This window comes from Polypterus senegalus, chromosome 9 (assembly GCF_016835505.1).
Source record: "Polypterus senegalus isolate Bchr_013 chromosome 9, ASM1683550v1, whole genome shotgun sequence".
NCBI lineage: Eukaryota > Metazoa > Chordata > Cladistia > Polypteriformes > Polypteridae > Polypterus > Polypterus senegalus.
Window position 1 is genome coordinate 135,419,643 of NC_053162.1, and position 17,317 is coordinate 135,436,959.

The 17,317-nt window shown below is 36.7% G+C and overlaps 1 protein-coding gene across 2 annotated transcripts in view; it reads right to left on the minus strand.

The window, feature by feature from the left end:
* Window positions 1–17,317, minus strand: part of sorl1 (sortilin-related receptor, L(DLR class) A repeats containing) — a 263,409-nt gene that overhangs the window by 151,955 nt on the left and 94,137 nt on the right. For both annotated transcript variants that reach the window (XM_039763937.1, XM_039763936.1), the window contains exons 11-12: window positions 12,206–12,279; window positions 2,175–2,263 (exon numbers count right to left, since the gene is read on the minus strand). In XM_039763937.1, coding sequence (XP_039619871.1) covers window positions 2,175–2,263; window positions 12,206–12,279 — 163 coding nt within the window. The remainder of the gene's footprint in view (window positions 1–2,174; window positions 2,264–12,205; window positions 12,280–17,317) is intronic.

Below are 17,317 nucleotides of genomic sequence, written 5' to 3' on the forward strand. Positions count from 1 at the left end.
TCTTCTCACTTGCATTCCGTGACCTTCAGTAATACTGATGGTTTCTTCCTTGTGATTATATAACATTATTTCTATTTATTATGTATCTTATTTAATGTTCATATATTTTATTACTATTTTTGTTTTGTGTTTAATTGTTTTTGTTTTTCTTTTATTCTATTATTGTAAAGCACTTTGGCCACATCATTACCGTAAATACCCGTATATAGGACACATTTTTTTTTCTTAAGTAGTAGGCCTAAAAACCCAGGTGCGTCTTATACATGGATACAGTGGAACCTCGGTTTACCAACATCTCGGTACACGTACCAATCGGTTTACGACCAAAAAGTTCCCCAAACTTTTGCCTCAGTTCACGACCACACACTCGGTATACAAACAAGCCAGTTTCCCTTTCCTTCCGTACATGTTCAGTCTCTCCCTGTGCATTTCCTGTGCAGTGAGCAAGCGAGAGAGAGAGAGAGAGAGAGAGAGACAAAGAGAGAGAGGGAGAGCGCAACACACACACACAGGCGCGGGAGAGAGACACACACACACAGGCGCAGGAGTGAGAGACACACACACACAGGCGCAGGAGTGAGAGAGACACACACACACACACACACACATACATACACACACACACACACACACACACACAGGCCCGGGAGAGAGAGACAGACACACACACAGGCGCGAGAGAGAGGCACACACACACAGAGGCACGCGCTAGAGAGAGGCACACACAGGCGCTCCAGGCTCGCAAAAGAGAGACACGCACACACGAAAGAGCGAGCGAGCGAGAGAGAGAGGGCTGGACGCATAAGGTATAAAAGGTTTGTTTTTGTTTTCAGTTCTGTTTACAGCGATCGGTTCATAGCGTGCATTGTGGCAATGTTACTTTTCTTGGTGGTTTATTAAATTACGGATTTTTGAAATGTTCATTTTTTTCCCTGTGCTTAAAACTCATTAATAAAAAGTGTTTTTAGCGAGCAGTTCGTAACGCTATAGCACAAACTCTTGCAGTGTTACTTTTCTCTGTTAAAGGTTTGCTCAGTGTTATTCAATGTTTTTACATTTAGTTTACTATTACGCTGTGCATTCTATCGGGGTATGCCTCAGTCCACACGTGATTAGCCGTCGCCCCCGCAATTGCATTTCACACCATTTCAAATTGAATATTTTTCAGGTGTAGTGTCGCTAATACTGATTTGGATTCGATTTTGGAGAATGACACGGCGTTTGAAACCTCATTTTACAATACATCCACCTGTATGCCTTATTGTAACATTTGGAAATTGTTTTATTTTGAATTTTCACGTCACTGATACGTCGTTTTCGCCGTCTAGTATGTTTCTCGCTCTTTGTTGTTGTTCAGAGAGACTCCAGCCTAACACAAATGCATGGATACAATCACTGGCGCTGGCGGCAGCAGCAGCTTTAAATTAGTAACTCAAAATCAGGATGCGTCCTATAAACAGGTACACAGGTTTTTCCATGGTTTTTAGGGTCAAAAATTCACTGCGTCCTATACATGGTATTGTCCTATATGCGGGTATTTATGGTACTATGTTGTTTTAAATGTGCTATATAAATAAATTGACATTGACATAGACATTACATGTGAACTCACAGAATAGTATGTATTATTTACTTTCTACATTGTTTTAGTAACAAACTTGTCAACGAGGGCAAAAGGAATTCAAAAGTAACTATTCAGTGATCTATTACAGAGCTACAATCATTATAGTATGTATTTAATTTACTATTTTGATTATTGTTGATCCATACAGAATATCAAGATAAGGTTGAATGCAAAGTAAAGAAGTGTGAAGACTCTCTTGCTGACATTGTGGTATAGTGAACTAAACAATGTAAATGCATTTTAATGTATAATTAAGATAACCCACATAAAGTGTTTAGGAAAATTCAAACTTATGTTAAATGTGCAATCCTTAATGAAGCAGACTAGAGCTAAATTTGTACTGTGTCATATTGAAAGGTTTTTCATATTTTGATTTTATTGACCAAACCTGTACTTCTAAGCAAAACCTTCTAAATCAGTGATTTTATTAGTCCATTGTTTATTTGGAAGCTGGGAAAAAAGCATACTACTATTTATTCTCATTTTACTTGCAAAGATCTAAAAGTAGTATTTAGGCAGGTTCCATTCCAATGCAAGATGCAAAACTTACTTTAGTTGGTTTGTGGGACCTCCTTGGGCAATGGCCATTAGAATGCCACCATGGTCTGCCCAACTATAGTAGTGTGGTCCGGCCAGTGCCTGTTAATATACAATAAAAATGTCATGCAAGTGTGTAAAAGAAAAAAGGTCAAAATACTTGCCACATACTAAAAACTGTATATATATTTCAGAACTCTGTACTCAGTCAATCTGCAACAGTTGCCATCCGAATTTAAGAACTGTAACTAGCTCAATAAAAGCCAAAATACACATTTCACAGACTAAGTGAACTCTAAAAAATAAAAACTAACACATAAAGTATCATTCCAAAGACTGCTTAAACTAATTTGAGGTTTGCAGGTGGCTGGAATTTATCTAGACATTTCTCACATAGTAGCTACTAGTCCTTGACAGGGTTGTGAGGGGCACACATCCATAATACACTGAACAAGTCATAGAACATAAAACATGAAAATGAATTAAAAATTCAATAATAATTCAATAATTAAAATTTTAAATAGCACAGATAAAAATTTCATAAGGCATAATAATTACATACTGCATTAAAAATAAGTATGCATTATGCATTACATTTTTCACTCATTTTGTTAACAGAAGACTGTAAACCTGAGGAACATTTAGGAATATCTTCTTCTTTCGACAGCTCCCGTTAGGGGTTGCCATAGCAGATCATCTTCTTCCATATCTTTCTGTTCTCTGCATCTTGTTTTGTTACAACAAATCACCTGCAAGTCCCCTCTCACCACATCCATAAACCTTCTCTTAGGCCTTCCTCTTTTCCTCTTCCCTGGCAGCTCTATTCTTAGCATCCTTCTCCCAATATACTCAGTATCTCTCCTCTGCACACGTCCAAACCAACACAATCTCGCCTCTCTGATTTTGTCTCCCTACAGTCCATCTTGAGCTGACCCTCTAATGTACTCATTTCTAATCCTATTCATCTTTATCATACCCAGTGCAAATCTTAGCATCTTTAACTCTGCTACCTCCAGCTCTGTCTTCTACTTTCTGGTCAGTGCCACCGTCTCCAACCCATATAACATAGCTGGTCTCGCTACCATCCTGTAGACCTTCCCTTTCACTCTTGCTGATACCTGACTGCTACAAATTACTCCTGACACTCTTCTCCACCCATTCCACGCTGCTTGCACTCTCTTTTTCACCTCTCTTCCACAATCCCCTTTACTCTGTACTGTTGATCCCAAGTATTTAAACTCACCCACCTTTACCAACTCTACTCCTTACATGTACACCATTTCACTGACCTTCCTCTCATTTACACACATGTATTCTGCCTTGATCCTACGGACCTTTATTCCTCTCCTCTCTAGAGCACATCTCCACCTCTCCAGGGTCTTCTCAACCTGCTCCCTACTATCGCTACAGATCACAATGTCATCAGCCAACATCATAGTCTACGGGGACTCCTGCCTAATCTTGTTTGTCAACCCGTCCATCATCATTGCAAATAAGAAAAGGGCTTAGAAACTATCCCTGATGTAATCTCACCTCCACCTTGAATGCATCCGTCACTCCTACCACAGACCTTACCACTGTCACACTTCCCTCGTACATATCCTGTACAACTCTTATGGTGAAATAATGTGAACTGCTTCAAGCGGACATATAAATGATTAGTTATTTATCTTAAATTGCCAATTCAATGAAAGTTACAGATTTTAATATACTGTAAGTAAATAAGTTTAGCTCTATTATGTTAATTGACTGAAATAATAACTTCAGATGATGAAAATTGTACCATTTTGATTTTTCAATTTGCATTTTTAATGTACTCCTGATTTTGATATAAACCATTTTTCTGTCTTAATTATACTAGCAGAAGAAAAAGAACATTGTAATTGAACACAAATAATTCACTATCAAAGTTTGTCAGAGTTCAACTAACAATACAGGTAAAGCACATCACATGACCAGGAAAGGATGTACGGTCATATGAAAATGTTTGGGAACCCCTCTCAGCCTGAATAATAATTTACTCTACTTTCAACAAAAAAGATAACAGTGGTATGTCTTTCATTTCCTAGGAACATCTGAATTCTGGGGTGTTTTCCAAACAAAGACTTTTAGTGAAGTAGTATTTAGTTGTGTAAAATTAAATCAAATGTGAAAAACTCGCTGTGCAAAAATTTGGGTACCCTTGTAATTTTGCTGATTTGAATGCATGTAACTGCTCAATACTGATTACTTGCAACACCAAATTGGTTGGATTAGCTCAATAAGCCTTGAACTTCATTTTCAGGTGTGTCCAATCATGAGTAAAGGCATTTAAGGTGGTCAATTGCAAGTTGTGCTTCTCTTTGACTGTCCTCTGAAGAGCGACAGCATGGGATCCTCAAAGCAACTCTCAAAAGATCTGAAAACAAAGAGTGTTCAGTATCATGGTTTTGGGGAAGGCTACAAAAAGCTATCTCAGAGGTTTAAACTGTCAGTTTCAACTGTAAGGAATGTAATCAGGAAATGGAAGGCCACAGGCACAGTTGCTGTTAAACCCAGGTCTAGCAAGCCTAGAAAAATACAGGAGCGGCATATGCACAGAATTGTGAGAATGGTTACAGAGAACCCACAGATCACCTCCAAAGACCTGCAAGAACATCTTGCTGCAGATGGTGTATCTGTACATCGTTCTACAATTCAGCGCAATTTGCACAAAGAACATCTTTAGGGCAGGGTGATCAGAAAGAAGCCCTTTCTGCACTCATGGCACAAACAGAGTTGCTTGTTGTATGCAAATGCTCATTTAGACAAGCCACATTCATTTTGGCACAAAGTGCTTTAGACTGATGAGACAAAAACTGAGTTACATGGTCATAAAAAGCGCTTTGCATGGCGGAAAAACACTGCATTCCAAAAAAAAAAAACACCTGCTACCTACTGCCAAATTTGGTGGAGGCTCCATCATGCATAATAGCAAAACATAAAAAAATAAACAATTACAGTTCGTTCTGCCTTTTATTTTTCATTGCAGAGTAGTTTCCTTGTCATATAATGTGTACATACGTACTCTATTTAAAAGCAGACAGTACTTTATAACCAAAGAAAAAAATATATAAACATAAATTAAATTCTTATGTATAGCTTGACAATAAATTTTGACCAAAAACAAAAATGAAAAAAAGGGTTTTGCAAAAATATGCCCAGCAACAAATGGGACATTTCATCTGGCAACTCAAAACTGTTGTGCACCAACCAAATGATACACAGCCCTCCCACTATGGATGTTAGGGATTACAGTGATTGAACACAAAGCTGTACACAACAGTCTACAGCTTTCAAATCTAAAATATATTTTAAACATTCCATTAAGGGTACAGTGGTACCACTGGTTGGGGCAAAAAACTGGCTAATAAAGTTCTCTGTAGAAACTGTCTACAGAAAATGATGAAGCAAGCTAAAGAAAATGAGTGATATTGTACATGTTTGTTAAACATTATATATATTTGACATTTCACCAGGTAATTCCAGTGATCAGTCTGTCAAGTCAGAGGGTGCACGAAATCCACAGAAAGTGTCATTTATAAATAGACAGGAACAGCAGACTGTGTGCAAGTGCAGTTCTGAAGCAGTTGTGGCTGGTGAAAAAAAATTTGGGCAGGGGTGCAGCTTTTGGGATAACAAATTGAAACAGCGCTTATCTATTATATAGTGCCTTTCAAATGTATCCATATAACTATTATATAGTGCCTTTCACGTCTATTTATTATACAGTGCCTTTTATATCTATCTGGTCATTCGAGAAGCTCTCGTGGTCCTCATAGTTTTAATGCACATCTTGGCCTGTCCTGTACCAGACCCATACGACAAATCCACGTTAAAATGTATTATACCCTTTCCACTATGCTGCCCAACCTTATACCAGCTTTTCCATTTCTACTGTGCTCCAAAAACATCAGGTCAGTAACAAACAAATTTTATACTACGAATGGTCTCTAAATTGCCAAATCCTCTGCCAACATGCCTAGTTCCCCATTCTACCAAAACCCACACAATAATGTCCACACCCCCACCTTTGTAATCTTCCAATAATGTGGACTTCTGTCTATCCTACAACACACCAATAGCATAAATCCAATCCAAATCTCATTCTGCCTCTGCAAATGGAGTCCCCAGTCTTTGGTCATTTCCCTTGTATTCCATAAATCCACATCATACAATCACTAGTTCCCTAATTTTCTTAAGTTTTGCATCCCAGTTTATCAAATACCACACCCACAGAGTCATTCCGGTCTTAATTTTATTCTACACTTGCTGCCAGTCTGCGCAGTGCCATGCAAATTCTGCTTATGATTTATAAAGCCTTAAATAATCTCGCCCCATCTTATATATCGGAATGTCTGACACCTTATATTCCAAATCGTAACCTTAGATCCTCAAATGAGTGCCTCCTTAGAATTCCAAGAACAAAGCTTAAAAGAAGTGGTCAGGCGGCCTTCTGCTGCTATGCACCTAAAATCTGGAATAGCCTGCCAATAGGAATTCGCCAGGCTAATACAGTAGAGCACTTTAAAACACTGCTGAAAACATATTACTTTAACATGGCCTTTTTAGAACTTCAATTTAACTTAATCCTGATACTCTATATGTTCAATTTCCTCATAATAACTATTCATGGTGGCTCTAAAATCTATACTGACCCCTACTCTCTCTTCTCTTTCCGGTTTCTTTGTTGTGGTGGCCTGCGCCACCTCCACCTACTCAAAGCTTCATGAAGCTCCAACAATGATGGATGGATTAAAAGGCAGAAGTCTACGTGACCATCATCATCAAGTCCTTCCATGAGAACCCTAAATCCAAAGAAGACTGTTTCACTTATGTTAGGTAGAATGCCCAGAGGGGACTGGGCAGTCTAAGGGCTCATTTATACTTCACGCTCAGAACACGTACGCGCCTGCATCATGGCTGCCACACGTTCCCAGCGTTCATTTCACACATCCTCTGAGCAGGTCCTCAGAAATTAAAGCGACGCGTGCGCGAGTTGCAGTACCAGCAAATAGTCGGGGGGCGTAGTGTGCTAAAAGTCGGAACGTGACGTCAGAGTCTCTGTTTACTATCTGCATGTGACAGCAAGCCTCTATGGAGATCCTTCGGGGATCGATGTGCGCACTTTGCTGTTTGATGAATGGCTCAAATACAGCGCTATACATTATGTTGCCGATGTGAAGTTGCAAAAAAAAATAGATGGCACAAAAGATGGTATGTGAGACTTTTAAAATGTATTGTGTCATTTATATATGTCTTTTTTTATTTTTTTAATTTTTGCAACTTAACAACAGCAACATAATGTATAGCGTTATATTTGAGCCACTGAGAAAAAAATAAAGGACACGGTGAAAACGTGTATTTTGTGATTAAAGTGGAAATTTCGCTTTAATCTCAAATGTCCACTTTAACCTCGTAGTTTACTTTATCATTAAAGCAGACGGTCGTAAACGTCATCCCAGTTTTTAATCACTACGAGCTTCTTGGACCTGACAGCAGGTAAAGTAAAACAATAAAAAAATAGATGGCACAAAAGATGGTATGTGAGACTTTTAAAATGTATCATGTCATTACGATCAGGAATATGCGACGCTTGAATATAAAAGCACCACGAATGCATCTGTATGTCGGCATTTGGCTTCAGCAGCGGAAAGCAGCAATAGATCGCCAAACAGAACAAATTAAATGTATGATATTCCAACTCTCTGCACATTTAGAATCTTTAGATTTATACTTGATAACACTTTCATGATGAAATGCATTAAAATGTGTATGTTACATTTTACATATAATTTCGTTTAAATAATGAATACTCTTAATAAATACACACATGGGGGAATAATTATACACATGGGGGTGTCACGGTGGCGGAGCGATAGCACTGCTGTCTAGCAGGGAGTTATGTTGCTGGTATTCCACACTGTGCTCCAGTTTCCTTCCAAAGATATGCAGATTTGGGGATTTGGTGCCGCTAAAATGACGCTAGTGTATGTGTGTGCCTGTATTCACCTTGCGATGAGCTGAGGCCTCGTCAAGGGACTGTTTCTCACTCGTGCCCAATGCTTCCTGGAATGGACACATACATCCCTGGATTTATGGATTTAATCAATAAACATCTTTTTCAGAGATACTGCGGTAAGGTGTTATCGGAATTTAATAGGTGTTTTAGGCAATTCACAACACAGAGAAGCCAAACGTTCTCACCGCGATAATATCTCGCACTGCCACCTGGTGGATTCCTCCAGATTTACGTAAAGTACGCGCGCAAGTATAAACACTACAACGCTTGCGTAGCAGGAGCGTCTGCTGCAGCATGCGTCGCGTGAAGTATAACTCCGGCCTAATTGTCTGGAATCCCTACAGATTTTATTTTTTTAGCCGTAGCCGTCTGGAGTTTTTTTTTGTTTTTTTTATCCCCCCCCTGGCCATTGGACCTTACTCTTATTCTATGTTAATTAAAGTTGACTTATTTTTAATGTAAGATGCGTTTATAATGGGCTTCAAAAGTATATACTTTTTTAACCGGACGTGGTACTTTACCTTATATTCATACAGCTGCAGAGTCTGATTTATTCAACCATACTTTTAGAATAATTGTTTAATATATTATTAAATTTGATTTGTTGTTGATGGTTCTTTAATGTACATAATATAAAAATATAATAATTGTCTTGCAGTTTACTCCTAAAATACCCATACCCATATAGGAGTACAGTAATCCATCGCTATATCGCGGTTTGACTTTCAAGGCTTCACTCTATCTCAGATTTTATATGTAAGCATATCTAAATATATAATACAGATTTTTCTCTGCTTCACGGGTTTCTGCGGAGAATGGGTCTTTTACTTCTGGTACATGCTTCCTCAGTTGGTTTGCCCAGTAGATTTCATACAAGGGACGCTATTGGCGGATGGCTGAGAAGCTACCCAATCAGAGCACGCAGTCAACTTCCTGTGTGCTGATTGGCTCAGCGACAGAGCGCCGAATTCGATTCCGCTGTGTTAACCAGGAAGTCTTACCTCGCTCATTCAGCATTAACGTGTTTCGCTGTGTAAAGAGTTAACTTTTGTGCTCTTTTGTGTTTATCTTTGTGCATAGTCAAGCCCTTCGTTATGGCTCCAAAACAATCTGCTCCTGCTACTGCTTCAGGGGCCGTGCCCAAGCGCCAACGGAAGATGCTAACGATTGCTGAAAAGGTAAAAGTTTTGGATATGTTGAAGGAAGGGAACAGCTACACTGCTGCAGGACGCCATTACGGCATCAATGAGTCCACAATTCTTTTTATTTAAAAAGGAGGAAAAGAATATAAGATCTATGGCCGCAGTGTCCTTTAACCAGGGCGCAAAACGAGTTGTAAGTGGATGTAATAAGGCGGTAGTCCGGATGGAATCAGCTTTAGGGATTTGGATTGAAGACTGCCGGAAGAACAACAACAGCGGTGCTACACGATTGCCTGAAGAGGCTCTGTAACGCTCTCTTTTGTTGTGCAGCAAAATTAAACTCATCATTATCGGACAAGTCATTGTGTCATTGTTGGTGAGTAACCATAATTAATTTTCTATGTACAGTACTTATTACATGTACATACGTTTAGTGTCACTGTACACACATTTTACTGTATACAATTTTTCTATGTGATATCGGAGACGCTCGATATCTTTAAAATAATATTTAGGTTTTACTGTATATAAACAGTGCGTTTACATACATAATTTCAACAAATCTTACCTAATATCTAACAGAATACAAAGGGTTTATGCTGTATAACTGTGTGGAAAATGTTTATAATAGTGTGGGAGAGTTTATAAGGGCTTTAAATATCTAAAAATAACCATATGAACATATGGTTTTTACTTCGCAGATTTTCACCTTTCTGGTTCTGGAACGCAACCCCCGCGATCGAGGAGGGATTACTGTTTACCAGAAAGTCTAGGGGAAACCACTCCTGATTTTTTCTTCAAGGGAACAATTTATGAAAGGGTGTGTCAAAGAACTAACCAGATTTTCTTTGATTTCTGATGTTCCGCTTGAAGTTGCTATCTCTTAAATCACGCTCGTTCATCTATAGTTATGTAATGTTAAAGGTTTGTGTGAATTGTGAAACATGTATGTCAACATGACATGCTGCGTCAACAGCTTTTCAATCACATTAGATTAAAAAATCCTAAAACAATATTAACTTGCTGCTGCATCCCTGGAAAACTCTGAAAGCAACCAATTAAACAGCTGCCTCAGGGCACCTGCTTGGCAAAAGATTAAGAACTTACATAGACTCTCATTTGTCTGGCATCCTTCTCTCTAGGTATTCACACAGATTTGATTTTTTTTTTTTTTAATTTACAAAGACATTGGAACACAGAAGTCGGAAACAACTTTTAATGGATGTTGACATGCACTGACACCAGGCACAGTGTGCAAACAAACACATTTATTTCATGATAACTTCATATTACCTAATTAATTTAAGTGAAGTTATTAAAATAGTTGGGGGGGCAGTGCCACACATTATAAACCACCATTGTTCAGAGGTATAATGGATAAAGATACAATCCACCAGGAGTTTTCATAAGTACATGAAAGAGTCTTGCCTGTATTGCCAAAGGGTAACTGCCTAAGCAATATTCAACAAGACATAGTATATCAGATGATCTACGCCTTAGTACAACAATACTGGGAATGAAAGCCTTCTTAGACATCACTTGTTAGGAATTTGCATATTTATTTGATGTCTATATGAGATTTTCTCTGGGTTTTAAAAGTCTCGACTCTTATTAGTTATACTTTTAAACAGTGGAGCAATTATTGAGGATCTGAATCCAAGCCTGTTAAGCAGGGATGCAATTTCATCATTTATTTACAGCATCAGGGATGCAATTTCATCATTTATTTACAGCAATCAGGAACACCTGAATAAACAGAGTAATGAAATGGGGACAAAGATGAGGAATTTAAGTGTGGACAAAAACCACCATGGCAACCAGCCTCCTCTGTCCATTTTCCTTGATAACAGACTACATGACATCAGAGAAGCACTGCCTTCACAGAAGGACTTTAAAGACTGCTCAGTTTCTCTCTCTCAGAAACATGACTGACCCTAAAAAGCAACTGTTCTGAATAAACTGTGCATTAATATTAGCGTTCTTTCGTCATAACATCCAGAGGGTCAATTTACTGTTGTTTAAATAAAGTAATTTAAAAAAATAGTACCACAACATTTAATCACGGTGTAATTCGCCCCACAAGCTGGTAGCATTCACTACTTTTACGATGAAATATTCAAGAGACTTATGTCAGGGCACACTGAATGCAATGTTCCAGAGAGTTTGGACCACATCCATGTTTGAATATTATCTCATTCAGTCTGTGGAAGTTGAGATATTCTGTGAATTTCACACCATCATGACTTCAGAATGTACCGACTTTCTCCAAATTGATCAAGAAACCATCAATAATGAACTGAAGATGGAACACACCATCTTGACTGTCATAACAACAGCTCTACTAATGCCTGGAAGTCCCCATCTACTGTTTATTTATCAACTTCTTTGGGAGCTCAGCAGAGTATTAGACCTGTTCATCTCAGAACCATGAATTACCAAGGGACATACAGTATGAAATCCTGCACAATCACTTTTCTCCTCATCTGTTGTAGCAAACAAGACCATTAGTATTCAGATCACATGAATCAGAGATACTTGTTATCCACAGATCAAAAGGTTAAATATACAGTGATGTATTCATTGTCTGTGTTAGGAACTCAAGTTGTAATGTGACACGGGCAGAATGGCAGAAATAATGTAATATCTACTTTGACAGTCAAAAGAAAAAATGAATCTGGTTGCATTCCATGACCTCAAAGAAAGTTATTAACAATAGTTACAATTGGAACTTAAACCACATTTCTATAAACTATCACAAAATTGTTAATTGTAACAAAATATTGTTACCAATAAGAGTAGTTTTTCCCATAGAGTGCATGTACACACAGATAATAATATATTCTTCATTCATTGTCAACACACCTCTTTCCAGCGAGCACCACCATTGCTTGAAATGTACACATTTGGCTTGCTTCCCAGATTTCTTCCAACAGAGCCTATAAAAACCAAGGAAAAGATGTATTACTACAGCTAACAAACCACCATAAGTAATCTGCAATTATACCGTACACTAAAGATAAAATAATAGCAACAGCAGATACATTTTAGGAAAAAAAAAGAAACAAAAAAAAAACTGCCTAAAACTTACTTTTTTGGGGAGCTTTTTACATGTACACTATCACAGCTTACATTTAGAGTAGATGCAGTCCTTAAAATTGGATAATAATTCATGCTGCTGATGTCTAGGTCAAACTGTTTAGCTGTTATTTGGCTTTAGAACTGGTAAACTGGAATGGCTTTTTAATAATGATACCAAAAATACATGGCAGAAATTACCAACAATTACTTTAAATTAAATCACCGGAATAGTCAGGTTTGATAATAATGATACATATTTTAAACATTTAAACATTATAAACAATACTAGATAAAATTCCTTCTTCTAATTGAATACAGAAATAAGAGCTGATGCTTTTCGTTGTTTCTCAGCCACTGGTTGAGTGGGTCATGAGTTACTATAATTTATTATGTAAGTGGGTCATGTCTCTGATGATCATGCTCGATTCCTCTCCAGCTCTGACAATAGCGTTTGATTCACCAACTGGTGGGTTGCAAAGATACTTACATGGGGAAAAGTGTGACATCAAAAAAGTTGAGAAACACTGCTTTAGCTTACAATTTAAAACAGTAAAAGGCAAGGCTATATGGTTAATATAGAACCTATTTATATCCTTATGAGCTCAGGCCAGATAACACACCTTTTCAGAAAGAGATTTTAATGGTCAATGGATATTCTATGAAGGAAAAATCAGCAACTGGTACACTGCCCTAGAATAAGCAACCAAAAGCAAATTAAGTGAACACTGCATTATAATACTTTTTTACAGCATTTAAATTGACGAGGAAAGGGTGTTGGAGATGTCCTGAAATAATATGTTAAAAGACCATCATTGTATGTAGATTTTAGCAGTGGACTCAATAATATTCTGCGATTTCTGGTGACAGAACAAGATTAATTCAAACATTATTCAATGGCTGTATAATTTCTTGTGAACCACACACAGTGATATTTAGCTGTATTCTATCATCCTTAAACATACTAATGAATACATCAGTTGCTTGTGATCTCTCATCCCAACACTGCATATTTTACGTAACATTTTTTCCACAATCTCATGATGAAATTTTAAAAATCTGACACTTTATTGAAAGAATGTTTTAACAGCGAGACAAACACTACTAAATGGTACTCTGATTACTGTCTCAGGAAAGACACTAAAAGGGATGGTCATAGACTTCAGAAGAAATAATAGTTCCACCTATAGAGAATTGCTTGAGTGATTTACAACCTTGACATATTCAGGAAATCAGGTTAATGATAAATTTAGATTTTCTGATTTTGCCCTTGCCCTAAAAAAAGTTTATCAAAGACTTAATTATCATGCTTAATATCTTCTATGCAAATTCTATTTTAGTAGTTTGGAAAGAAAATGAAAAAAGAAGAATAAAAAATAAGATACAATCTAAAAGGCCACTTGCAATTTAAAAAATTTGTCTCTTTATAATTTGAGATTTTCAAATAAGAAATAGAAAATATATTTAAATGTATTAGGAAAAAATGTACAAGTGCTGAAAAGGAAAGAAGGTTAAAGAGACAGCACTTTACATATTTAAAGGCATACAGCTAAACATGTAACCACCTGTCATGGATTAAAGTGTATTTTTCTTTCATTTCCCAATATGTATTGTTGTTTAATTGTACATGAATTTCCAATTGCAAGATTTAAAGGTTTACTTTGATTGTCATCTAAAGGCTGTTTATCTGTTGCACTTTTCTTTTTTTTTTTTTGGAGTTTTTGCTTTGCAGGTAGGTCACCTGGACACTGACTTGAAATCTGTAATAGTTCATGGCCTTCAGATAGAGGTTGTTAGCCTTGGGAAGACAGCTAAATGCAAATAAGAATACACACTACTAAAGCACTGGCAGATTAATCAATGAGTGGCAAAGATTTAAGGGTTTATGTTAAGACAAGTAAAAACTTCACTTTAAAAAAAGAGCAGTTGATGCCGTTAGGTCATTTTTGGAATTAGAACATGACAAAAAAGCACCAGATAGCATTATGCTAGATATTCTGCAATTTTTAGTTTATATAAATTACTTAGGTAACATATATTACTTTAGACAATAAATTAGCTAGACTAGCAAATACTACAAAGTTTAGATAAGCTTAAAAACCTTATGAAGTGCAAATTCTAAATGACACAAATACACTCCAAAAGAAACACAAAAAAGATTTTTTTTATTAATGGGGGTTGAAGAAGAAGAAGAAATAAAGTAATTTAAAAAAAAAATAAGTATCACAACATTTAATTACGCTGTAATTCGCTCCACAAGCAAGTAGCATTCACTCGTTTTATGATGAAATACTCAAGAGACTTGTGCCAGGACACACTGAATGTAATGTTCCAGAGAGTTTGGACCACATCCAGAAGATGGATTAGGGAATCCACTCCCAGATGGGTTTATCCATTACAGGGAATTCTGGAATCCCGCATGTCATTCCCGGGAATCCCAGGGATGACACAGTGCATGGGCATCTCACATGTGAATGGTCTTAGAATGACTAATACTTATTTTTAATAAAACTACTGCAATATATTGACAACAATAAAAGACTAACCTTATCTACAAGCAGTTCATGCTGGCATATAAGTACATGTATCAAGTTCAGGGGTGCCAATGCGTCGATCGCAATCGACCAATAGATCCCAAAGGTAGTGCAGGTAGATCGCATTGCATTCAAAACGGTAGTCTATCATATATCCTCCCTATGGCAGTTGCCACTTGATTGACATACAGGGTGGCCAGTCTAAGGTCTCTTTTCTTCTAACACACTGGTCATCCCGCACGCACGATCAAACGCACATGCTACTGCAAAACTCCAGCTATGATCTAGTTAGCCTTCCAATTTATATCGACTAAAGAAGGAATTAAAAAAAAAAATTTTTTGGGAAGGGTATGGGCTGGATGTGAAATAGGAAAAGGATTTTTTTCTAACAATGTCACAGTCGAAGTGATTATTCTGATCTGTCAATCTATCATTGCTATTCCAAAGAAGGAAAATGTGGAAAGGCACTTTTGAAATGTTCATAAAAACTACGAAACTGACTTCCTTCCAGAAAAGAGATCTGAGAAAGAGAAAGGAGAGGGAACTAAAATCGCAGTTAATCGGGCAGCCGTCATTTTTCAGTGCCTTGAGCTGGAGACACAATTAAAGGCGTGTGCGCAACTTGACAGCATACACAACACAGAGCAGATTGAAAATTATCTGTCAGACTTTGACAGACGGTTTCAAGACTCAGCTTTACCTGAGCCAATCACTACATTTAAGTGCTATCCATTTAGGGAAGATGTTGAGGGTGATTCACATCACAAATTGCAACACTGTTTCACCTAAAACTCGTCTACAGTGGAGGATGAGATTTTGACACTACAGGATGACATTCAGCTGAAGTATGGAGATCATGGACAGTTTTGGACTTACTTACAGAGGAAAAGTACCCAAACATGAGGAAATGTGCTACCTCCTTGACTGCATTATTCGGCTCTACTTATTTATGCGAGGCAGCCTTTTCCCACATGAAGATTATTAAATCCAAATACTTTAGTGACCATAAATGTATTGAATTGTTATTGTGCCATAAGGGTTATTCAGTTCTGCAAGGTACGAGAACATATATTTTATGTATAAAGTATACTCAGTGTGTGTGTATGTGTATATATATATATATATATATATATATACATATATATATATATATATAAATATATGTACATATACACACACAGTGGGATGCAAAAGTTTGGGCAACCTTGTTAATAGTCATTATTTTCCTGTATAAATCGTTGGTTGTTACGATAAAAAATGTCAGTTAAATATATCATATAGGAGATACACACAGTGATATTTGAGAAGTGAAATGAAGTTTATTGAATTTACAGAAAGTGTGCAATAATTATTCAGACAACATCAGGCAGTATAGTATAGTATATATACTAGTAGATTACCCGCGCTTCGCAGCGGAGAATTAGTGTGTTAAAGAAGTGATGAAAAAGAAAAGGAAACATTTTGAAAATAAAGTAACATGATTGTCAATGTAATTGTGTTGTCATTGTCATGAGTTTGGCTGGCATATAATATATATATATATATACACATACACACACACATATATACACACACATACATAAACATATATACACATATATATACACACACACACATATATATACACATATCTACATATATACTGTATATACACATATATATACAAATCTACATATATATATTAGGGGTGGGACTCAATTAAAAAAATGAATCTAATTAATTAGAGGATGTGTAATAATTAATCTCGATTAATCGTATGTAATCACACATGAAAATTTGCCCCAAATCGCAAATTTTTTTTTTAATTTAAAAGGGTTTTAGTGGGCGACAGAATCAAATAATAGAAATGGACATGAATATTGTAAACTTCAAGCTCTTTTAATTTCTGAAAAAAAAAATGCTTTTAAACTGCATTTCAATTCAAAACAGAAACAAAAATATCATCCCTGGCTAAAATTGGGCAGACTTAAAAATAAAGTGGTATTTTAATTACTTTAAGTACATTTTCAGAATGGTATTGTCTTTAAATAATAATAACCAAAATTTCAACATAAAGTGCAGTTTTTCTTCTTAAAAAAATAATTTAGAAACATAAAAGGTAATTTGACCAGCTTAATCTTTAAACTCTGAGTAACCTTAGCCAAAATTATTTTGTACATTAGGCTAAAACAGTGTGATCATCGAACATTTTGTAATTAGATGTAATTAGAATTACTAACGGTCACGGAAGTCCAATGATCCCCAGTAAGAGCCACAAAGTCCACCTTCTGTAATGCATCTAATTTTGCTTGCTTTTCAGTTTGCACAAAACCATGCTTTTATCAAGGCTTCCGTCTTCTAGTCTTTTGAAATGAAATTTTCCTCC